The sequence below is a fragment of the Podarcis cretensis genome, assembly GCF_951804945.1.
Source record: "Podarcis cretensis genome assembly, chromosome: 10".
In the NCBI taxonomy this organism is placed as follows: domain Eukaryota; kingdom Metazoa; phylum Chordata; class Lepidosauria; order Squamata; family Lacertidae; genus Podarcis; species Podarcis cretensis.
In genome coordinates, this window is record NC_137179.1 from 50774173 (window position 1) to 50798913 (window position 24741).

Consider the following 24741-nt stretch of genomic DNA (forward strand, 5'->3'; position numbering starts at 1 on the left):
TTTTCCAATTTTTCCGGAGGTTTTCCAGGCCTTCCTATCTCTAGTTAGGACTGAAGGTTTATTCAGGATGCAATCCTAAATATGTCTACTCTGACATAAGTCCGATTGAAGTCCATAGGGCTTACTCCCAAGTAAGTGAGGATAAGGTCTGCAGCCTTACTTCCGTATTGTAAACATGGATGTTCTGCCTTTCATTAGCACAGCTAGAGATGTCCAACAAACAAAATGAAAGCATTAATATAATAAAAACAAAATACTAAAAAGATAAGTAGGTTTTGTTTTGTTTTTTTAATAGAGAGTAAAAGCTGTTAACAAATCCACTGAACTTTCAGCCAAGTTTGGTTTTAAAAATCTATGGCCCTAAGTCTTCCTAAGAAGAAAGGCCTTAAATAAATATGGTACAATGTCACTGAGGAAGGGCACACAACCACGAAGGCCTCTTCTCACTGGTCCCAGTCAGATTTATCTCAAGGAATGTCGGGACATGCACTGAGGTGTATGATGTGTTACAACAGGGGCGGCCAACCTTGTACCCTCCAGATGTTGTTGGACTCCCCTCAGCCCCAGCAAGCATGGCCAATGGTACAAAGTATGGCCAGCGTGGTGTAATGAAATACAACCTGGGAGACCAGGGTTGGAGCCCCACTTGGCCTTGAAGCTCACTGGGTGACCTTGGGCCAGTCACTGTCTCTCAGCCTAACGTACATCACAGGGAGGGGAAAATGATGTACACCGCCTTGAGCTTCTTGGAGGAAAATGTGATATGTAAATAGACTAAGTCTATAGGCAAATAAAAAGGGACGCGGGTGGCGCTGTGGGTTAAACCACAGAGCCTAGGACTTGTCGATCAGCAGGTCAGCGGTTCGAATCCCCATGACGGGGTGAGCTCCCGTTGCTCGGTCCCTGCTCCTGCCAACCTAGCAGTTCGAAAGCACATCAAAGTACAAGTAGCTAAATAGGTACCGCTCCGGCGGGAAGGTAAACAGTGTTTCCCTGTGCTGCTCTGGTTTGCCAGAAGCGGCTTAGTCATGCTGGCCACATGACCTGGAAGCTGTACGGCGGCTCCCTTGGCCAATAAAACAAGATGAGCGCCGCAACCCCAGAGTCGGTCACGACTGGACCTAATGGTCAGGGGTCTCTTTACCTTTATAGGCAAATAAATAAATAAAACATCTGTTTTGTATTGTAACATCAAACAAGCTCATCCTATTTCCTCGAAAGGCAAATGTGGCAAAATTCCCTGGCCCATCACATTACCCAATTATGCCCATATCAACTGTTTTCTATCAAAACATTCTTGAAGAGAGCTCAGATCCAACCACAACTTTCAAAAACTCACAGAAGCTGGACACAACAAGTTCTTATCTTGGTCCATCCATTTCCTTTTCACTTTGGGGAAGAAAACAACACACACTCCATCTGCAAGGCAATATGGAAAACGGGCATTCTGCCTGCCTCATAACTCGGGACTCCGCCAAGCTGTAAAGCTTAATCACAGAGAACTGCCCAGCCAAAACACCCACTTCCATATGCTGCAAGTTCTTAGCAGGTTACCCATGGTGATCGGATACATTTGTGGCATGCTGCTAGATGGTGTGTGTCTGCATGGGGCAGGCAGATTATGAAGCAAAACCTGATATTTAGGGAAAGGGAACTGACAAAATTGCAGAGGCTAGCTTTGCTTAGCAATGCAGGTCAGCTGGAATATATCACCCCAGTGCTGTCTTATGCTAACATTTAATTTAAACTACCCAGTTGCTACCCAATGGGCTAGTATGTATTATAAAATGACAAGTGTGATCCTACAACAAAATGTTGCAGGTCATCCCTGGCAAGTAATAGGAATGCTTCAGACAGGCAGGAAAAGGAAACTTGTACTGCTATTCAGGACTCAAAAAGGGGGTGAAGGGAGGAAGGCGGACATTTCACGCCCTATCCTTCTGAAACCTTCTGATGTGCTGCATGTTAGTTTCTGTTCTTATCACTGTGCAGCTGCTTGGAGTCACAGAACTCTGTTTACATTCCAGAGACCTTCCAGACTGTGGGAAGTCTCACGGGAGGGGAGATAGGATGTGACGTTAGTGGTTTCCTGTTTCCTTTGTTCCTTTGTTTCTTTGTTCATTTGCTCTCTGCTTTCATAGAGAGAGGATGTCTTTTTTTGTCTGAGTAGTTTAGAAATAAAACTCTTTACAATGTAGCCCAAACCTCTCGTCTCTTTCCTGTGCTGGAAACTCTGCTGAATGGAACGTGCCTTGGAGCCTTATCAAAGGCTCAGGTCGTTATTCATCGGGAGGCGATTCCGAAGACTCGGGAGAAGAAAATGAGCTTTATCAGCTTGGCTGAGTGGAGATCCCGACACTGCATGCCCACCCTGGTCTTCATAGTTATGCAGCACAGCCGAATGGTGGTTCTGTTGCCCTTTTTCATATCACCACACAGGTGCATTTCTGATACAGTCACAGCCACACAGGAGCTCATTTCTTGTGAACTCACCTGAGGCCTGGCTGCAGAGAATGACAAGGCTGGGACATGGTAGGCCATGTCGAAGTGTACCCACTGTTTTGTCTCATCTTCTAGACCATGTGGGATTATGTGGCGCACTTGGTTGGCAATGTAGTATAGTTCTGTGTTGGGGATTCCCCGCCCTCCTACTAAGGAAGGGAGGTGTAGGTATTTGGGGTTTATTCTTGTTTTTTTGTGTGATTTTTTTCTGCCATTTGTGGAGTTGGGTTGGTGGAATCCAGATTGGGTTTGGAATAGGTAGGTTAAAGGGTGATCATTTTGATCGTGGCTATTTTATCGGAGAGAGTTAAGTTAGTACTACTCCATCTCTTCAGGTCTTTGTTAATTTGTCACCATAGGGGTTTGTAATTGTGGTGGTATGGTTTGTTGAGGTTCTACTCCCAGGCATCTGAACTTGGTGCGGCAGAGTTTTATCTTTATGAGTCTGAAATTGATGGAGGGGATTGGAGCCTTAATACTTCTCTCATTATTCTTTATACCATCAAAAATTAAAAGCCCAGGACACTTCTGTAGGCTGTGATGGAACATTTTAGGACAAAGGGCTTTCAAGCCAAAACATCAGTTACTGTTCAAATTGTACTATAATGGGCGTCCATGAGTAAATGAAAATAAACTATACACAAAATGGTTAGATTTTGAATGAGCAGCAGCAGAATGCAAATGGAAAAATGAAAGAATTCCACCCCCTGAACTATTAATCTTCTAAATGGGCCATTTATGAGCAATGCAATATCTGAAACTTTTAAATATGCAGCAAATAAATGGCTTGCCGCTTTCCTTCGGCAGGCTTGACGAAGGGATGTTGTCATCAGATCAATAGTGAAGTGGCTCAAGCGCAAAGGGAAATTCTTGCTGCACAGGGAGGGGGTGGGCTTTTTAATGTCAGGGCAGATTCACTTGGATAGCTTTTCCACAGCCATCTCGCCATCCCTATGCCCACATAATCTCAGCATTAGCATCCTTGATTAACCCATGTATCTAGACTCTGCAGGGAAAGAGAGGAAAATATGACAATGGTATGCATATTATCCTGACTTCTCCACACCATCTGTCTTATTCCTTCTCTCTGACTCACTGGTATTTCATCTTAGGTGACCCGTTAGTCCCTTAAAAGGAACATGTTTTCCACTCAGATCCTCCTGCCTCCCACTGTTTTGGTCACTGGCTGGGATAGGGTTATCTTTCAACATCTCGGAAACTTACAGCTATAGGGGTCATGTTTCATGCCTCACTTTGCTTCTCTTCCTACATGCAAGCTGTTCCCGTGTTTTCTGTTTTTATCTTTAGAAGTATCCTCTCCATAAAAGCACTTCTCCAAGCAACGCTCATGTCCCATCGAGCCTCCTTTTCGCTGGCTTTTCGTACTGCGATTGTTGAGTCAAAATAGCCCTGGGTAAACTCATATTTTCTCTCTCATCACTCTGCTCCTTTGCCTCTGTACACAGGCATTTTCAAACTCCTGCTTCTCTGACACTTCAACCTTGAAATCTTCTTCTCCCTTACTTCTTACTACCATTTTCATCTTGCTTCTGGGCAGAGGTTTGTCTACCATCATCTTCTTTCAACTAGTCCCCTGCCTCCAACTTCTGCCAGGTTTCTCGGTATATTTGTGACAACCACCAAGCCAATTCCATTTATCTCCTCTGTCCCCATTCAAAGCTTTTCAGTGTCTTCCGTGTCAGTGCCACATGATCTTTGCATGCTCTGTTAGTGGCTGTTCACCCACTGCATCTTGCAGGCATATATTATTATACCATGATGCAATTCGAGAACAACAGCCCTCTCAAAATGGAGAGAGAAATGAGCAACCTTTCTTAAGACCAATGATACCTATTGGAAAGGGTATCTCAACACTGAGTTTGGTAAGTCTCTCATGCCAATTATACCTTAATAATTATGAGAGAATTGTTCATTTAAAACGACAACAACACCCTGAGCTTTACGTAGTTGGGATCCAGTTCAAAATGCTATATTAAAAAATGCTGGAACACACTATAAGCACATTTTTGACAGCTTGAAGTGTTCACATTTCATTTGACAAAAATGTCTGGATGTGTATTTAGCATGTACAAAAGCACAATATCAGGCTAGTGGTTCCCCCACCCCCCGGGGAATTTCAGTCAAAGTTAATGGACTTACAGCAGCCAGCGATTTGGCCCACTATGCACTTTGTAATTTGCTCTAATAGCCTGGCGAAATTATAGTCTTCATGACTGACTAGGCGGCAAGTGTGGTCATGTCCCTGCTGTGCTTCCTGTCAATCTTTCAGCCTCTGCTAGGCTCCACTATGTTCTTTGGGGTGGCTCTGAGGTAAAGCTCAATACAATTTAGTCAACCATTTAAATTTTATTGACAGTTTTGACACACAGATCTCTCTGGGCCGCCTAGACTAGGAGACCAGCAGACCGCAAGGCGGCTCCAGAAGGGCTGATGAGATAGCGACACTCACAGGCACCTGGGGCCTATGAGGATTCTAACCTCAGGAGGGGCCTGTCTGTGAATGACAAAACGCAAAACGTAACAGGCAAGATGCTTACAGCACTGGTACATTTATCCTTGGCACATTGAAGCATGAAAGCACACACACCGCACTGGTAAGCAACACTGACCCACCTGCCAGAAAACCGGCACAGCAGCTCCATCCCACCCAATGAGCTTTTCTACCAAGCATGTGTGTAGGTATAATAATTAGGGGAAAGCTAAACAGCTAAGAATGTTTGGGAAGAAGAAAATTGGACTGCACCAACAATAACCTATAAGCCCACAGATGCCTCCTAGTTACAGGACTCGGTTTTCTCCATCTGAATGTTCGAAGAAGTGCTGTGCCAGTTTCAAAGCCTTGTTGCACAGTTCAATTCTATATCATCCCTGATGAAATGCAAACCCATTTTTATTTCCACAAGTGTAGGAGGGTAGCAATACATTTCATGATTTGCAGAGGTGGATTGCTGTAAAGCAAATGCACAAATAGCTTTTTAATGGAGATTTCAGAAGGTACTTGGGGAAACTTGCAAGGGAACTCGGCAGCCTTTCTATCAGTTTAAGTGTTTGAAATCCCCATTCTAAGCCATGTAAAACAATAATAAAGAAAACTCAGCAAAGACAAGATTAGATTGCTCTGTTTCAAGACCGTTTTACCAAATGCAATATTCAAATGAATTTCAGTATGAATCCATTTACACTTGCCAACATCCATCTCAGTCATATTAAGTAATTTATGGAGGGTTTTCCCCCTTAGTGCCTCTGTAAGAACAGATTGGGGGAGGGGGGAAACCCTGACTGCTTTTATTTTGGAGAAAAAGCAGTTGCTGAGTGCCAATATGGATTGCTGCTTCTGCCATATTTTTGCTGAAACTCAACTCCTACCTGCACCCAATGCATTTTGGAGACAAAATGCAACCAGGAGAGAAAGATTATGGTGTGCTGTCCCAGTTAGGACTGGCATCACATTTTGAACCAGGGCACCATGGCTGTTTTTTCTGCAAATAAAAGCAGCCATCTTAAGCCTGCACGTTTAGACATATCCCTCTCCTCCACCATTTCCAGGAAAAGGTAATTTTGTCTAAACAACCAAGGGACCAAATTCAGTGCTGCTTCCTGCCATAGGGTAAGTTGCAAGAGGGTGGTATCATAATGAGATATAGTCACTCTTATCTCAGCATCGAAATTAAAAAACAAAATGAAACAGGAAAGTGCACTTAGCTACAAGCACCATTTTCACACTTTCTATTTCCAGAAATATTCTCCCCTCCTCTCCCTGTAACAATTAAATTTTACCATTTGACATCTCCATATATTATTTCTCTTTCCCAGGTCTCACCAAGCCGAGGCATAATTTAAGGATTAAGCGAGCCTTTTGCTGTGTGTCCCTGCCATCTGCTGCTAATCCTTCCCTCTGGGAGATGCAGGGGGTTTTGTTTGATCATCTATTTAAGCCATTCAAGTTCTTCTGCTCAATTTGCATGGTCAATTGAATCCTTCTCTGATGATAACATCAGCCTTACTAGTCTAATGTTGGGCACAGGCCCCTTCCATACGCCCCGTTTGTCACATTTGTTGAGGAGGCTGGTGAGCAAGAAGACAAAAATACTTTCCAGGTGGAATTGAAGGGTTATACTTCTTTCAAGTAATATTTTAGGAAACAGGGAAAATCCCCACATCTGCCTACCCTGTTCTTTATAAAACGACTCCATGTTATAAAGCAGGGATAGGCGAAACCTTCCAGACATTGTTGGAAGCCATTAACTCCCATCAGTTCAACTTAGTGTGGCCAGCAGTGAGGGAGCTGGAGTCCACAGGATTTGGAGACCCCACAAGCTGTCCTCCACTGTTTCAGCATGCAGCCACAGCTTCCTGTGGCTATTTTCGGGTGGGTGGGTGCTTTTTGCGTATGTGCATATAGATATATAACATATGAATTGTGGTGTTTGTGTGAGATAATGTGTTGTATGCATTTTAATAGAATACTGTCTTTATAATTTTGAAATGTAAGTCACTGGGAGATATTGATATCAAGGAGTATATTAATAATGCATTGTCGTACGTGGCCTCAGGAACATGTTTGCGTCTAAAGCAGATCACTGATGAACTAACGTGAGGGACAATAAATTCTGGGAACAATATGAGGCAGAAGAAAAGCGTTTGGAAATGGAACAGTCGAAGTAGTCAGTGTAGCCTCCTGGTGATGTGATTTGCAGACACAGAAAAAGCAAATGTCAGTTGAAACATCAGTTGTGAAATGGCCATAGCTTCCGAGAGAAATTGTAAAAAGCAAATTATACATCTGTTCTCAAATCCTCCACACTGAAAACTATTATATTATTCCTTAAAATTGTATCCCACCCTTCATTAAATTTGTATATTGCTTTTCTTCATTGGCCTATACATACTTCACAACCCCCTGCCATCTTCCAGGAGCTACAGCAAGATGTTCTGCACCCGAATTAAGAATAACATGCACCTTGACAGACCACTAATGTAGGGAGTTATTTACAGATATACAGAACTTGTGTTCTTTGACTCAGATGTGCTGGCCACTTCAGTTTCAGTTGATGCTGAAACCTGTTCACTTGTTTGACTACAACCGCTGAATGATTCACACAGGTTGACTAGTTGGCACAAGTGGCTTCCTGGTTGTAACCATGGATCCTTTCCCACTAACAAGGCAGCTGGGACACTGGCTACCCAGAAGAGCTCCCTGTAAGAAGAAATGCCAACAATGGAACAGGAATTCAGTCTGTCCTGGATGAGAAGAGATGCTAGACTACATGGGCCATTGGCCTGATCCAACAAGCGCTTCTTATGTTCTTACGATCCACTGATGTTTAGTGTGTAATTTCCACAGAGTTTGGGAAACACTGTGTCAGTATATTGAACAGTTGGCTAAGCAGAAATCCCTCTGGAGATGGAGAAAGGAGAGAGAGAGAGAGAGAGAGAGAGAGAGAGAGAGAGAGAGAGAGAGAAACTGTATAAGAAATCCCCACCCCCAAGAACAGGTGCTTGCTGCTATGAATAGCACCTCACTACCCCTAATGAGGTCATTCGTTACATCCCTGCGCAGCGATGCTTGCACCAGGCAACTTTAGTTATATATCTTATCCGTTTCATTTTTTCCATTTCACGCTTCACAGTTTAATTTCATTTCCACCTCTGAAGTACAGAGTTGTTAGCTGCACTGTACTTCAGATGCTGCTGCAAATTCAATTATATCTCAGAGGAAGAAAAACAATCAGAAAGATGGACTTTGATCGTAACCGGAATTGTCATGCCCAATTTCTTGACACAACAGTGACTCAGTGACGACGTCAGTCAGAGAGTTTGGGGCTTCCCCAACTGCGGTCCTGAGCCTGCATGGAATTCTCAGGAAATGGGTAGCAATTTCATAGATAGATAGATAGATAGATAGATAGATGATAGATAGATGATAGATAGATAGATAGATAGATAGATAGATAGATAGATAGATGTGTGTGTGTGTGTGTGTGTGTGTGTGTGTGTGTATGCATGCTGCCCTATGAACATGGCAACTTGAAGCTGGTTGTAAAATAAATTGTTCCACTTGTCCTTTACTAAATGGTAAGAAAGGAATGGCATGCTGTATAAGAGGAGATCTTCCTCCATTTTTGACATGACTTGGCATGATACTATTATCATAGTAGTATCATGAGAGCCAGCGTGGTGTAGTGGTTAAGAGCGGTAGACTCGTAATCTGGTGAACCGGGTTCGCATCCCCGCTCCTCCACATGCAGCTGCTGGGTGACCTTGGGCTAGACACACCTCTTTGAAGTCTCTCAGCCCCACTCACCTCACAGAGTGTTTGTTGTGGGGGAGGAAGGGAAAGGAGAATGTTAGCCGCTTTGAGAGTCCTTCGGGTAGTGATAAAGCGGGATATCAAATCCAAACTCTTCTTCTTCTTCATAGTAGCTATTGTCCTTCTGCTCATGATCCATTGGGTCCTACCATTAGGAACTCTAGGCCTCTGTCTCTCGGGACTCTTTCAGGTCACCCGTCAAACCCAGATCCTGCTCTCTTTCCCTGGGCCGCACAGCTCAGTGGCCCTGCACTGCACATCCTTTGAGTGCTTTTAAAAAAAAATGTTTTTGCATTGCAATCATGCCTCTTGCTTGCCTGGATGGAGTGATGTGTGAGTTTAGAAACATCTGACTGGCTGGAATGTTGCCTATCTGCACAAAAGACTGACATCCATTGTCTGGCTCCTGGAAGGTTCCCAATGAAGAAATATACCCTTGGGGCTGAAAAATGTTTTCTGTTCCCCACCTCATCCACTATGGAGACCAAACTCAAAGCACATTCTAATCATGCATCCTCAAATTAACAGAACAGATTAATGAGTAAAGAAAATCTGGAATGGACAGAAGAGCCAGGGAAGGTACTGGCAATTATTGGATAAAGTTGTTGTTAAAGACGTAGTGTGATATAGTGGTTAGGGCAATGGATTGTATCCAGTTGTGCCTCTGTTTGATCCGGCAGAAGCTTCTGCAATTGACAGAGAGGGGTGATTATTGCAAATCCCCCCACTTTCCTGTAGTCCCCCTAACCACCTCCCACTCTGTCCCTAAAGGACCCATAACTATTAAGCAGATTAAGCAGAAGGCAGGGAGCATCGGGAGGGACAGGCCCTTCTTTTTCTACTAACAGTAGCCTCTGGTGGATCACATAGCACAGAAGAACACAATTAGATAAAATACAATGGGTCTGCAGTTAAGAAGTCGGGTCCAAATTTCTGCTCTGCCATGAAGCTCTCTCGGTGACCTTGAGCCAGTCAACATATTTCAGCTTAACCCATCTTGTATATACTAGTTAGGAGATCAACCCATATGTGATGCTACCTTGATGCCCTTGGATGCAGGCTGTATAACACAATTATAAGAAGAAAAAGGAAATGACAGAGAAAAGCGAAAAATTTTAGGTTTCAATGATATACGGCCCGTGATTGCACCTTGAAACATACAAAGAATCTGTTATAGTTGGTTTAATGTGATTATTTGGCATTCCATTAGTTTGCAGGTTTGTTTCTTTGTACTGCAGAAACTCCATTGGATACAAGAAGGGGGTATGGTAAACAAATGCATTAAAAATTATACATTTCAAGTTCAAATATCAACTCAGGCCTCAGTTCTGGTTTCAAATGAAGAATCAAATGCAAAATCTATTACAATATGGTACCTGACTTGAAGACAGAGGTACTGAAATCAAAATAAATGTGCACATTCAGAACATCATTGTTCATTTCATGTTCAAACCCCTTCTCCAGCCATATTTCTTTTCCAGGAGGATTCACTGAATATGCACACCAGCTTTGATCCTGATATATCTGTCTTTGAAGGAGAGACCACATTACAAACAAACAGAAACTTACAAATGAAAACAGGGTTGAGAAGCCTGTTGTCTTCCAGATGTCTTTGTTATTCTAAAGCAGCAATGCAGCAGCAAGCAAAGGCTATAGCAGCCAAGTCTGCTGCTTGTGGCTGGAAAGCCAAACAGGAAGTGTGTGACTGTTGCCATGGGAACAAAGGGGCAGTCCATTCTGTACTGAGCACCGGATGTTAGCTCAGTGTGTGTGTCATATGACCTGTACAGGATGTACATGGGTGGAGTTTGGAGTCTCTCTCTGTTTGTTGAAGAGAGCAGACATGTTTTCTCTTTTACTGTTTGACTGCTGAAGACAGGAATAAAACATGTAGATACATTTCTGTCTGAGTCTGATTCCCCTCCCTGGGGATATGCTGGAGAGCAGGGAGGAGGAGAGCAGTTGGTGTGTTTTTCTCACAGCCTGAGGAAAATCGCCGGAACGGACCTCGTGTGTTTTTCCTACCGGGAGTCGCCGGAGGGAGGTCAAAAGAATTCAGCCGGTGCCTGGAGAGATAGGCACATACCTCTGACCGGCCCTGAATTCTGACATTGGTAGCAGTTGACGGTTGCTACGATCCATGGGAGTCTGCATCAAGGAGACTGTTTTCATCCCTCTCCATGGAAGCCTGAGATGGAAGCTGATTCTCTGCAGCTAGAAGCTGACCAGAAGAAGCTGAAAGCCAAGCTACGGAGCCCAGGTATGAGATTTTCGGGCTTAGAAGTGTGAATGCAGATGGATTAATTCTCTGCTTCATGGGAGCAACGTTTGGGAAAAACAGCTCCGAGAGAGAAGAGTCTGCATTCCAAACATTCCTGTGGTTTTTCCTGTCCAAGGAAAGGAATGTGGTTGCTTAGCAACGCAGGCCAGTTTCAAGATAAGGGCTGGAAGTCAGGCTCGTGTTTTGACTAGGTCCTTACAAAGGAACTGTTGAAAAGGGATTTTCCAAGCGGCCAGTGTTAGAGCTGCCAGGTGCACAGAGTGTAAACAAGCCAGCTATTGGATTTTAGAGGCTTGTGTTTGAGAGTCAATGCAAGGACTCAAAATGGATGTCAAGAAGGGAAGCCTGCCTTCTCCACCCCTTTTGACCAGTGACAATTATGCATCTTGGTCTATTAAGATGAAGACCTTGCTGCAGAATCAGAGACTGTTTGGGGTGATTGAGAACCCCATCCCTGCAGCACCAACGCGTGCTTGGGAGTCTCAGGATTTGAAGGCCAGAACGGCTATAATTCTGTGCGTGTCAGACTCTCAGCTTGTTCATATACAAGATTTTCAGCACGCGAAAGATGTTTGGGACACGCTGAGAAGGACACATCAGAGAGATGCAGGTTCTTCAGCGTTGCTGTATTTTGAAAAGCTGACTAACCTGAGGCTTGCGCCTGATGGAGATGTTCAAGCGCACCTGACGGAAATGAAATCTCTGCGTCAGCAGATGGTGGAACGCAATTTCCGTCTGCAGGAGGAAGTGTTTTGCTTCATGGTGATCAACAGCCTGAATCAGACTTACAAAACGGTTGCCAGTCAGCTGGGGTCTCTCCCAGCGCAAGACTTAACGTCGGACAGGGTCTTTGCCGTGGTTCTGAACGAACATGACAGGCTTGCCGCCCTGGAAGTCAAGGGCAGGGGGAGTCAAGAACGGAGTTCTAACACCCCCACTGCTGTAGCTACTGGAGGAGACGCCGTAGCTTTGAACGTTGTCCGATGCCACAATTGTGGACAGACTAGGCATCCTCAGCGGAACTGCAGGAAGCCACGTCAGAACAAAGGAGCCAAGGGAAGCTCCACAAAGTCTGAGGCGTCAGGCAGAAGTCATGCCAAGTCACAGGCGAAGCCTGCAAAGGCTTTGATGTCCCTAAAAGCCACACCACAAGTGGAGAATTCCTTCATTTTAGACACGGGAGCGACGGTTCACATGACCCATCGTAGGGATTTGTTTTCGTCGTTTAAGAAGCAAAGCTTCGTTGTACAACAAGCCAACGGTCAAGAGCTGGAAGCCACCGGAATTGGGACTGTGTATCTTAAAAGTCTAAACTTGACTATAAACAATGTTTATTTGGTTCCAGAGTTGAAGTACAATCTGCTCAGCGTTTCGAAGATTGCCAAGAAGGGACTAAAACTGTCCTATGATGATCAACACTGCGAGATCTACAAGGATGGAGAGTTGTATCTTTCTGCCAAAGAGAAAGATGGACTGTATTTGTTGACTTTTGATCAAAGTGATTACATGGAATGTAATTCTTGTGATTCTAACATGATTTCTTTTGCAGGTGTAGCCAAGAAGAACGCCAAGCAGGTCACCTCGAGGGTTGACAAGGCGTTTCAGCGGGTGTATGCTGATGTGATTGGTCCTTTAGCACCATCTAGAGGCAACGCAAAGTATTACCTAATATGTGTTGATTCTTTCACAGGTTTTGTCTGGATTTATCTTTTGGAGAGACCGAGAGAAGCCTTAGAAAGGTTTAAAGAGTTTTGTGACAAGGTTAAAAATATGCATGATGCTGACATAGATTGTCTTTGCACAGATGAGAAGCCAATTTTTCTCTTACAGGATTTCCAGAGGTTCCTGAAGAAGAAAGGGATAAGACACAAAATTGCAGCTTCCGAAGAAGCTTGGAACAGATGTGTCTGTGTTAGGGTGAACAAAGAATTGCAAAAGGGAATGGAAGCGCAATTGCTTAGTTCACATCTGCCACATGAGTACTGGGCTGAGTCACTAATGTCGTTTTGTTATACGTGGTTGAGAAAGTTTTCAAAAGAGTTGGGATGTTCTCCTTTTGAGAAACTGTTCCACAGAAAACCTTCTGTTGCCCATTTCAAGGTTTTCGGGTCTCATGTGAGGACAGAAGCTCCGGGTGGAGTAAAGAATGCCAGAGGCATTTTTGTGGGTTATGAAAAGGGTCTCTACAGAGTAATTTTGTCTGAATCTGGTAAGGTGATTCTCACAAAATTTCTAGAGAGTGCTCCTGAACAGGAGCGAGTGATTGTTCACACATTTCCCACAGGTGATGATGATGATTCTGATGATGATGAGTTTGATCTTATTGAGTTCAGTAGTACTGATGATGACAGCGATAGCTCAGACAGCTCAGTTGTCACAGTCATTGAGAGGAAATCTCACACAATGACTAGACCCTCAGAAGAGGAGGATGAACCACTGATTAAGCTTAGTACTGGTTCTTCAGAGAGTTCAGAGGCTGAACCAGAAAGCAAGGGAGAGCAGCACCTCTTACGTAGGTCTGAGAGAGCAACGAAGGGTGTACCACCCAAGAGGTATTCACAAGAGTTTGCTAACTTAGCTGTTGCTGTTGTAAACGACCAAGGTCAAATTGAAGCTGTGTCTGAGTCAGAGACAAAGGCACAACAGAGAGTTGCTAACCAAGGTAATGCAGAAGCACTCATTCCTTGGAAGTCACACAACCAGAGAGGTACATTGGTAAAACCAGTGGCGGGTAGTTCCAAGGATGGAACTGAAACAACAGGGGAGTGTTATAAGTATAACAACTGTTTGTTTTCTTCTCTGGATGACGCTTTGCTCGCAGCACGCATTGATACTTTAGGGGGAGTATGTTATTCTAAAGCAGCAATGCAGCAGCAAGCAAAGGCTATAGCAGCCAAGTCTGCTGCTTGTGGCTGGAAAGCCAAACAGGAAGTGTGTGACTGTTGCCATGGGAACAAAGGGGCAGTCCATTCTGTACTGAGCACCGGATGTTAGCTCAGTGTGTGTGTCATATGACCTGTACAGGATGTACATGGGTGGAGTTTGGAGTCTCTCTCTGTTTGTTGAAGAGAGCAGACATGTTTTCTCTTTTACTGTTTGACTGCTGAAGACAAGAATAAAACATGTAGATACATTTCTGTCTGAGTCTGATTCCCCTCCCTGGGGATATGCTGGAGAGCAGGGAGGAGGAGAGCAGTTGGTGTGTTTTTCTCACAGCCTGAGGAAAATCGCCGGAACGGACCTCGTGTGTTTTTCCTACCGGGAGTCGCCGGAGGGAGGTCAAAAGAATTCAGCCGGTGCCTGGAGAGATAGGCACATACCTCTGACCGGCCCTGAATTCTGACAGTCTTCTCATTATCCCTAGCCAGTGACTTCATTTAGACTTGGCCCTAGAATAATGCCAAATAAGCCACCTGATTCCCTTACTACAGATTCCCCAATCAATTTCTTTCTAGCAATAAATGAACAAAACAAAAAGGATAAACACAAATCAACATGCATTCAGCTGTTAAACACACAATGTGAGCCTTGGCTCTTTCGTGTAAATACAGATGTGCTTTGAACATCTGCCTGGGAAATATCTGTTTATATTTCATGTGTTATTCAAAAAAAAAAAGTGCAATTCGAGAATGCCATTATCATGGCTTTGCTTCATTTTATACCATAGACATCTGAAGAGTTAACTTGCTTCAGAAACTTTGACAAAATGCCCTGCAATAAACAAAACCTATTGCAGCAACAAAGGTTCTTAATTGTCTCCTGTGTAGTGTCACCTTGATTGGAGGACATCACAGAATATAAAGCACCACCTCAATAGATCTTCATTACCGCGGTTACCACCCACAAAATTGTTGACAAGCCACTGGAAAGTGAGGCCTGGCACCAGTAAACTGCTAAAATGGTTTGCTAGAGAGTGACAGGAGGTTGGAGGGCTAAGAGGCCAGACAGATAAGGTTGTGGAGATAAATGAGCCAAAGTTTCATGAACACCTTTCTTCAAAGACATCTATGCACTCATGGTAACCTTCATTCAAAAACACATACAATCCTTCGATCAGATTTAACTCCATTTTACTACCTGACTATGCAACTTACAGACACCTTCTTTCTCCACATAGAGATTCGCCCTATTACTGAAGGTAAATAAAAGCACAAAGGTTTGGATTCCAAACTAAGTGAATGGAAGTAAGTGAAAGGAAAGTGTTCCACTCCTTCTTTTCCCCATGTGCCCTCTGAAAAACCTCTCCAAGGGGGTTGGGGCCCTCTTGAACAGGGGGTAGTGCCATGGGACTTCTAAAGGACAGGTACATTGTCCCAAATCATTCTTCTGTTCAGTTATCTTGGTCTCTGAGCCTATATCAGCACAGATCCAGTAAATACTCCCCAGAGACAAATTTCTTTAAAAGAAATGTGTAAATAAGAAATGAGAAATGCACCATTTGTAAAAGTGAAGCCAAACATCCAGGAATTTACTATTTCATAAGAATGCAGTCATACCTCGGGTTACAGCCGCTTCAGGTTGCGTTTTTTGCGGGTTGTGGACCGCTGAAACCCGGAAGTACCGGAATGGGTTACTTCCGGGTTTTGGTGGTCGCGCATGCGCAGAAGCGCTAAATCATGCTTTGCACATGTGCAGAAGCGCCGAATCGCAACCCGTGCATGTGCAGATGGGTTAGAAAAAAGACAGAGGCTCAGTTTGAGGACAGTCTGGGACCTCCATACACACTGTCCAGACTTGTGCCCCATGGAGGTCACTTCAACACTTGTTAACACAGCAGTTTGACTTCACTCTCAGAGGTGCACTCCATTGTCTGTTGACAGGTGCCAACAGAAACTTGGTTCTGGATTAGGTTAATTAGCTATAATGATTATGTAGTGCTGTTTGTCGCAGACTTTTTATTGGCTGTTTCCTAATCACCAGCGTGGGTACACTGCCTGCTGCGCTTTGGTTGAAAACTGAGCTTCTTGAAAGACAACCATGATCAAACAATGTCTGTTAACCACTAAATCATGCAATATCTTTCTTCCAAAAAAATAAAATAAAAAAATTAGCACAGAGAGGACAAGATAGGAAAAGACCACACTCATAGTCAGCTGAATGATAAATGGTTTTCTGGAAACTCTGAGGTGCCAACATCCATCCCTGCAGCAACTCTGTTCCTCTTCTTCTAAATCAGTCCCAGGCGATGATTTGTTTTGTGCTTGTTTTTCATGGTCACCAAATCAAAATACTGTAATTTGTTTTGGACACTCTGCTTTAGACCACAGCATCTGAAAGCAAATGTATCCTTGATCCTGTCCCCTCCCCCCCACAGTTTTGATTTGCTCCAGATAGAAGATAAATGAGGAAAATTTAGATGATTTCCCTGCAGACATGGAAAACAACAAATCTGGTACTGCTTGCTTTTAATTCTTACATCATTCCTGTCAAGGGTGCTTCCTGGTCAAAGAAATGCACACAGGAGAGAACTCTTTATTCTGAAAGATAACAAAGTGGCTTCTGCAGCTCTGGAGTCTTATGCGCACAAATCTAATGTACAGGCAGCTATTCAAAGGTCCACATTCTATGGAGCAGTTGCAGCACCTGGGAACCACTCCCCCTCCACCAGTTAATCCACCTTAGCCTGATGGGCTGTGTGCATGTAGTCGGAGACTACACCTGCATGGAAGCTTCCGCTCTATCCAGTTCAGTTCTCTCCTGGTTCTGGGAGACAATGGTCCAGGAGAGGGTGGGAAAGCACCAAGCCCTTCCTTTCCCTTGCCTGGCCTGCCTCTTTCTCCAGCTCTGAAGATTCCCCCTCTTTGATTCTAGCCTGCTGGCTGGTCAGTTTGCCACAGACCCCTGCCCCCCTCCCAAATCAGACTCCAGCTCCACTTCCTCTCATCAGCGTCTGGCCAGTCCCTGACAATTCATTTACCCCCCCCCCAAAAAAAAAGACCAGCATTTAGGTAACCATAAAGGTAAAGGACCCCTGGATGGTTTAAGTCCAGTCAAAGGCGACTATGGGGTTGCGCCGCTCATCTCGCTTTCAGGCCAAGGGAAATGGTGTTTGTCCACAGACAGCTTTCCGGGTCATGTGGCCAGCATGACTAAACCACTTCAGGCACAACAGAAACCAGAGTGCACGGAAACACCGTTTACCTTCCCGCCGCAGTGGTACCTGTTTATCTATATGCACTGGCGTGCTTTCGAACTGCTTGGTTGGCAGGAGCTGGGACAGAGCAACGGGAGCTCATCCTGTCACAGGGATTTGAACCGCCAACCTTCTGACTGGCAAACCCAAGGGGCTCAGTGGTTTAGACCACAGTGCCACCCGCGTCCATTTATGTGAATAATGTCTATCACAAGGCCCAAGGATTGCTAGATCAACATTCCAGCATTGGTTTTTCCTCCTTGCTCATATTTTGCAATCATATGGCTTGCAAGCTAAGTGGTTGATGTGCATGTTTGGCCTGTTCAGACAATCGTTTTCTAAAGGTTTGGATCAGGGTTGGGAAACCTGCAGATATTTTAGGACCATCATTCTTGACAGTTGGCCATGCTATATGTGTCTGATAGGAGTTGGGGTCTTTAGTCATCATATTATTGTGATGCATTTCTACAGCAAAATAAGTATATTATAAAAGCCAAAAAGATATATTACTTTTAAAAAATATCATGAAAATAAATAAAAGAAACAGAACTAAAATGGTAGCACTGAATTACCTATTGAATCCGAACAATCTAGGTTTCTATCCAATGCATCAGTGAGTAGCTGTCCGATCAGTACAAGGATTTCTACTTGTAGAACCAGACTTTACCCACCCACCCCCTGCCAAAACATGCCCTGTGCCCTTCCCAAATCTGTTTTGGAGGGTTGGGGGCAAACCCAGAACAGTTGTAGGGAGTGCACAGCAGGAGGAGAGTGGTGAAAGCCCCATTACCCTTGCACTGACTAAAAGCTCCTTAGCATTGCATTGGATACCAGTCTCAGTACCTAGCTTGCCACTCAAAAGTTAAGCCAAGTAAAAATATCAACACTTTCTAGAGGCAAGTAAGGAAATGAGACTTTTTATTTTCAGGTGGAAGATTGCATTACCTCTCTTTCACCCATCAAATAAATATAAAAAATACCCAGTCACTGACAAAAGTTAATATTTATTCCATTATTCCATTTCACAACAACAATGAAATCGGCTTCTGCATTCCTAGCCAGGACTCATATTGACATCAAGGGAACAATTCAGCACCTAAGTCATCCTGACTATAGCGTCTTTGTATTTCCAATGCACAAAAACATCCAGCTGTTATTCATCATGCCACTGTGACCTTGGGGCTTATTTGGTTCGAATTGTGCTTTTAAAGGCCTTCTGACTATTCTGAATTTCAATCACCAATTACACTTTTCTGGTTCAACTTTCCCTTTCCCCCCGCTTACCATCCAAGCTGTGACAAAGTCTCCCATCCAGGTCCCCACGGCTGCTACCTTCATAAAACTTTCATTCCTGATGCCCATGAAGTCTGTCACCATGTATGGCCTGTAAATGCAAGCACATATACTGTTACATTACAAACATTCAGGCACAGCAGAGTTATGGATGATTTGGCTTTGCTGGCACAGAGAAGAAAGGAAAATAATTTGTCCATCAAAAAGTGCTTTGTTTTGCAGTCTAGATATTTGTTTGCTCATTTACCTTCATATCCTTTCTTACTTCATGCTAGCATACAAGCGGTTCCATGTGCACCTACCTTCAAGTCCCATTGAAGTCAATGGAACACAGTTTTGAATGTTGAAAAGCAGATGTTCATATTCAGAAAAAAACTAGAAGTGGTATTCACAAAATGAACACATATACTATATACTGTACTATATAAAACACAATAGAATTGATCTAAACAAAGGTCAGTAGCAACGTTACCCATCATCAATATTCTGGAATTACCTATGTAACAGAAAAGTTTTGAGCTGGCATCAAAAACACAGAACAGTTAGCACTTGTCTAATTTCAAGAGGCAGAGCAGGCACCAAAAACACTAAGCTCTACTCCAAGGAGCCACTGAATATGTGGAACATGCAGAGGTTCCCATCTGAAGAACTCAATAATCATACAGATCAGAAGGGGGTTTCTTAGGTATCCTGATTTCAAGAGCTTTGTAAACTATTAACAAAGGGTTGGTTATATCCGCACCTGTAATGGTTGTAAGGGGTTACTTGTGCGTAAATTGCCTCCAGTTCAATTAGATCGTTTGCTCTACTTGGTTTAGGCTTAGAGCTCACCCTCCGTGACCTGTTAGTCACTTGCAGAATCCGTCAATGGGCGTTTCTTAAATCTCTTCCAGCATAAAAGCTGTTTGACCCCAAGTCTCCTCCTATGTTCTCTGCGCGGAACGCGTCTGCGCAAGTAAGGGGAAGGCAGGGGCGTGCCAGCACTCTCTCCGCTAGTTTCGCTTGAAGGGTCTTGGAGCCCTGACACCGCCTCCTCCATCTCCCACTCCTCTCTATTGGTGTCACGCTGAAATCCTTCCCCTCTGCTGGTTCCCTCCCCGGCATCGCTCTGGTGCCCTGCCTCCGTTTCTCCTTTTGATGTCAGTTCCCTGACAGCACCTGAGCAGATTCAGTTAAAAATGTGATATAATGTTAAACCACATGTGAGGTGAAAAGTGTTAACCAGTTGAGGGTGGAGTCACGTTTGAGCTGTGTCCCAAATCGTTCTGGTAACCTAGGTGAACGAATGGCATGATTTATTCTTGCATTACAATCATCCCAAAACCTAGCAGGAGAAGAAATCACATTTATTTCCCAACCCACTTGGTTCTTCCTAACAGTAAGGAGCTTCCTAGTGGAAGAAGATGCACAACTGTGTTAGAGGTATTTTGCCAAAGGAGAGCTATACTTGAAAGATTCCTGCATTGAGCAGGGGTTTGAATTAGGTCAGGATGGGAAACCTCTGGCCCTTCCAACTACTGTGCCCCCCCCCCCCCGCATGCATGGCCAATAACAGAAATGATGGAAACTGTAGCCTGACAATAACTGGAGGTCCTTTTCAAGGTCCATTCCAACTATGTTTCCCAAATCTGTATAAACTGCTTTTAACTTGTGAACCAAATTTTGCAGGATTTCTTTTGCAAATTTTGAGGGCTACTTTTGCAGCTAAAAGCCAAAATGGGGTCAAAGTGACTGGATCACCTATCATATTTTGTATTGCACAATTTGGACTGGAGTTTGTAGTTCTTCAAAGTCTATGAATTGTCCAGCCATCATTCTTTTAGCAAATCTCTTTTAGAGTCAGAATATGAATGGGCAATGCAGGGGGCAGGTAACAAAATTGGACTGGTGGACAAGGAACCCCACTCCCCATGGGCCTCATTTGACAAGCTGCTGGGGCCCCCCAGCTGTCAATCACCTGATGCCACAAGGACAATGATGTTAGGTGACACATTTTCCTTTTTCCAATTGGTTTGAAAGACACAGGGCTTTGTGGGTACAGATTGGCAAAATATGTCTTGCTGGTCAAAAAGTGAGGCTAGCAGGCTTCAGCCCACAAGACAGACATTCCCCACAGCTGGGTTAGTGGAAACTGTTTATGGAAAACCCATGAAGCACTGTGTCTTGGGCCACAGTCAGTCACTGAAAGTTCTATGACACCACTTTAGACAGTCGTGGCTTCCCCAAAGAATTCTGGGAGATGAGGATGCTGAAAGTTGTTAAGAGATGCCTATTCTCCCGATAGAGCTACATTGAAATTCTCCATGAAGAGGAATTGATGGTTAAACCATTCTGGTAATTATATCGGTGAAAGAGAGATAAGGATCCAGCTTGTTCTCTAGATTCAGTTTCTTACCTCTGAGACAAATTACTCCTATCTTTGGCTAATGTAGAGTCAACTGTAGACATGGAAATACTGTAGCCTTAGGGCAAGATTGCATTACAAAGATTCTCATTTTAACTAACTAATTTATTCGTAATGCTAACACATTTACAATTTGTTTTCTTTTTTTCTTTTTAATTTGCCCTAACCATACCTTAGGTCATCTTCCCCCTTCCCAGTACATCTATGCTAGCTGCTATACTCATTATTTATCAGCATATTTTGCCTAGTCAAGTCACTGGGTGTGTGGGAGGAAAAAAAGTCGACTGCAAAGCTTTCATTTTGATCCATTCCAAAATAAAAAATATAAAACAGGGGGTTATTTAGCTGCCTTGGCAATATATAGGTTGCCAAATTAAGTTGAAACTCTGCTTTGGAAAACATGCAAGGTTTTCACATTTTTATCTAAACTTTAATAGCATTCATTTTTTAGCTACAAGTTCTTTCACACCAGCTGCTTTTGAACAAAAAAGTCACCCCAAGTAAGGTTTGTTTCTTTTCTGGAAATATAATGGGCATAGATGCTACTCTATTTATATGGCCTCGCCACTTACAAAGCATAAGGAACCTCTGTTATAAGACATGCTATTAACAGGTTTACTTGCTGCTAAATTCAGTGTATTTTGGTTGGATAGAAAATGCTCCCCACCCCCTTACTAACACTACATTTAAGACAAAACACTGCAGCTGAACTGAATGTTCTCTAGACTTTTTGGATCAGAAGAAGAGTTGGGCAGTGGACGGGGGTTCACAGCTCCTATCTGAAAAAGTCCTTAAGCTTGTCTTTTTGCATGGCTACTTATAGACATGCCTTCCTTTGCTGCTGCTTTGGAAATCTCCCCCCCCATTTCATTATTCTCAAGTAATAAGGATATAACAGGTAAATGTCCTGGCAACTGCTACTACTTAGGGGTCTAAAACGGACACATTTTTACTGACCTTTAACATATGGTTACAACTATTACTTTATAGTTCAGAGCAACGGGGCAGCAGGAATCATGAGCAAAATGACGTCTGGCCCCATAGTGTTTCCCACATCATGATTTTTTCCTTAGTGCGTGCACACACACACAAACACACCGCAATTTGTGATATATTGCCATGCTGAATATTATGAAACTATTGCCATGATGTGGCCTTCAAACCGATTTCGGATGGTGTATTGATACATCCCATAGTTTGTCCCATAGTTTCTAGTTTCAGGCTCCAGGCTCACCTCAGAAAACTGCCCCCGTATAGGCTCATGTTGACGTGCAGCTTGGCTTCTCCATGTTAGACTCATTAATTCCCAGGATAGCATGGTTCGAGAAAGTACTGCTACTGTCATCAGAGCACTGTGTATAAACCACCAAAATGGAGGGACCAGTTCACACACACACAAATGACACATTTGCTGCAGCCCAGAACAACTGTCAGTTTCCCTCCACCTTTATATAGTAACAAGGCTTTTGCATGAGGCCACATCTAAAATAGCTCCTACTAAACAGAAACTATGGACCAGTCTCTTACATCCACATTCAACAAGCTGTCTGCCACCCACTCTGACCCACAATCGGATCATTTTAACCTGATCTTCGTTTAGCTTGCAATACGCATATGGCAGCTGTGGCAGCAAACGCAAGACAATTTGAGAAAGGATACAACCGTGGACTGGAGAGAACAAAATAAAGAGATATTGTACCAGAACCACAGAGTTATCAAATCAGAGAAATTTTCTATTTGAGAGATCACAAGATTAAATGAATGAACCACAGACGTGAACAATTTAAATCATTTCAGCAGTTCAGTCTACTTTGATTCAGTTTATAGTCTACCTCCTGTAGCTCTTTATAAACAAAACAAAACAAAAAGGCAAAGCCTCACGAGGAATGGGTTACTGAATGTTGCTTCCATTCCAGTATATGTGACAGTTCACATCCTGCACCATTCTCTTTCCTGTGCCTACATGGTATATCCAGTTATGACACATACAATGTGCTTTTATTAAAGGAATACCCTTAACTACAGAACAGATGAAGTGATTTACAAGAGGAAACATCAGTGGGGCAGAACTCATAATTCCATGGATTAGCTTGCTGCCAGGTCTATAAGAGCAGCTTTTAAAAAGCCTTCAGGACAGGCTTAAAATTATATGTATTTAAAATAAATACAAAACAGACAAAGTTTCCTTGTTTGTTTGATGTGTGAAATCACAGCTAGGGTGTATTTTCCCCCTTTGGTTATATAGGCTTAGAATTGTGTTTGCTGTCCACATTAAGTCCCCAAGGTGTTAATTAGCCAGATACATTTCTCCATCTAAGTACACAAAACAACCCAAAAACAATCCTGTGAACCAGTTCAGACGCAGGAATTTCAAAGAGCACCAAAGGATATTCTAAATCCCAGTCTCCTGGGGCAGTGGAAGCAAACTGTTGTTTAGTTTTTGCTTAGATCTTTAACTTTAACATGCTGTACAAAAAGTTTAATTTTTTTTTGCTTAAGCCTATTCTTTAAACAAGAAGCTGCTAAACAAGGTGTTTGGGGAGATGCAAGTCTCTTTCTAACCAAAAGATCCAGGATATGGGAGGCTGATCACTCCATAAATGCTATGATTCGAGCACAGCAGCACCTCTTTTTAACACAGTCAAATAGCCAACATTAGGTCATTTTAGCATTTGGAAAAATGCCCTGTCAATTTCTTTCCTGTATTAACTGCAACTGAGGGGAAAACTGCAGGGTGGGCTAGACAAAGGGAATGCTAACTCTGCTTAGTATCTCAAGATGCATTGTTGAAACGCTTCAGGGCTGCCATTTTGTCAGGTTACCTAATTGAGTGCATTGTAATTTCACACTTTACAAGAAGACAACTCCATTGTGCAAGACTGTGAATAATGAAGAAGGAAGGTAGGCACAAGAGCATTCCTAACCATCAGCCCATATGCAAAGTCACCAGGACTGTTCAGCACTAAGGGATAGCTGCAAAATGATGCTAACGCCAGAAAGTTAACTAACAGCTGGTACTACATGGAAATAAGTCCTACTGAGTTCATTGGCGCTTATTAAAGGTAAACCTGCGGCATTACAAAAAAATTGAAATCATTCCTTTCCACTTATGGGACAATTCACACACTCACATTCATTATAGTCCGACTCAGGGCTCTGCAGGTGCAAGGGCATAGAAACTTTTGTTTCCTCTCCTTTCCACTGCAGCCCCACTCCCTCTCAAAAACAGCTCTGGGGGGTTGGGGGACACCCTGGAGGTATACGGCTTCGGTCCAGTATACCTGAAGGAGCATCTCCACCCCCATCATTCTGCCTGGACACTGAGGTCCAGCTCCAAGGGCCTTCTGGCAGTTCCCTCACTGCGAGAAGCCAAGTTACAGGGAACCAGGCAGAGGGCCTTCTCGGTAGTGGTGCCTTCCCTGTGGAACGCCCTCCCACCAGATGTCAAAGAGAAAAACAACTACCAGAGTTTTAGAAGACATCTGAAGGCAGCCCTGTTTAGGGAAGCTTTTAATGTTTAATAGACTATTGTATTTTAATATTCTGTTGGAAACCACCCAGAGCGGCTGGGGAAACACAGCCAGATGGGCGGGGTATAAATAATAAATTATTACTACTACTACTACTACTACTACTACTACTACTATTATTACTGCTACTACTTTGGAGCAGCAGGAGGGCAGCCATGTTTTCTCCAAACCAGTGCACCTGAAAGGATTCTACATCATGACATAACATCAATGAAAAGGAGCACTATGGGTGAGAAATGACCCCAGAGCAACAAGGAGCCCTATAGA

At 43.5% G+C, this 24741-nt stretch overlaps 1 protein-coding gene across 3 annotated transcripts in view; it reads right to left on the bottom strand.

Annotated features, from left to right (window-relative positions):
- TMEM117 (transmembrane protein 117) overlaps nucleotides 1-24741 on the bottom strand; it is a 215750-nt gene that overhangs the window by 110288 nt on the left and 80721 nt on the right. For all 3 annotated transcript variants that reach the window (XM_079994283.1, XM_079994284.1, XM_079994285.1), the window contains exon 4: nucleotides 18532-18631. In XM_079994283.1, coding sequence (XP_079850409.1) covers nucleotides 18532-18631 — 100 coding nt within the window. The remainder of the gene's footprint in view (nucleotides 1-18531; nucleotides 18632-24741) is intronic.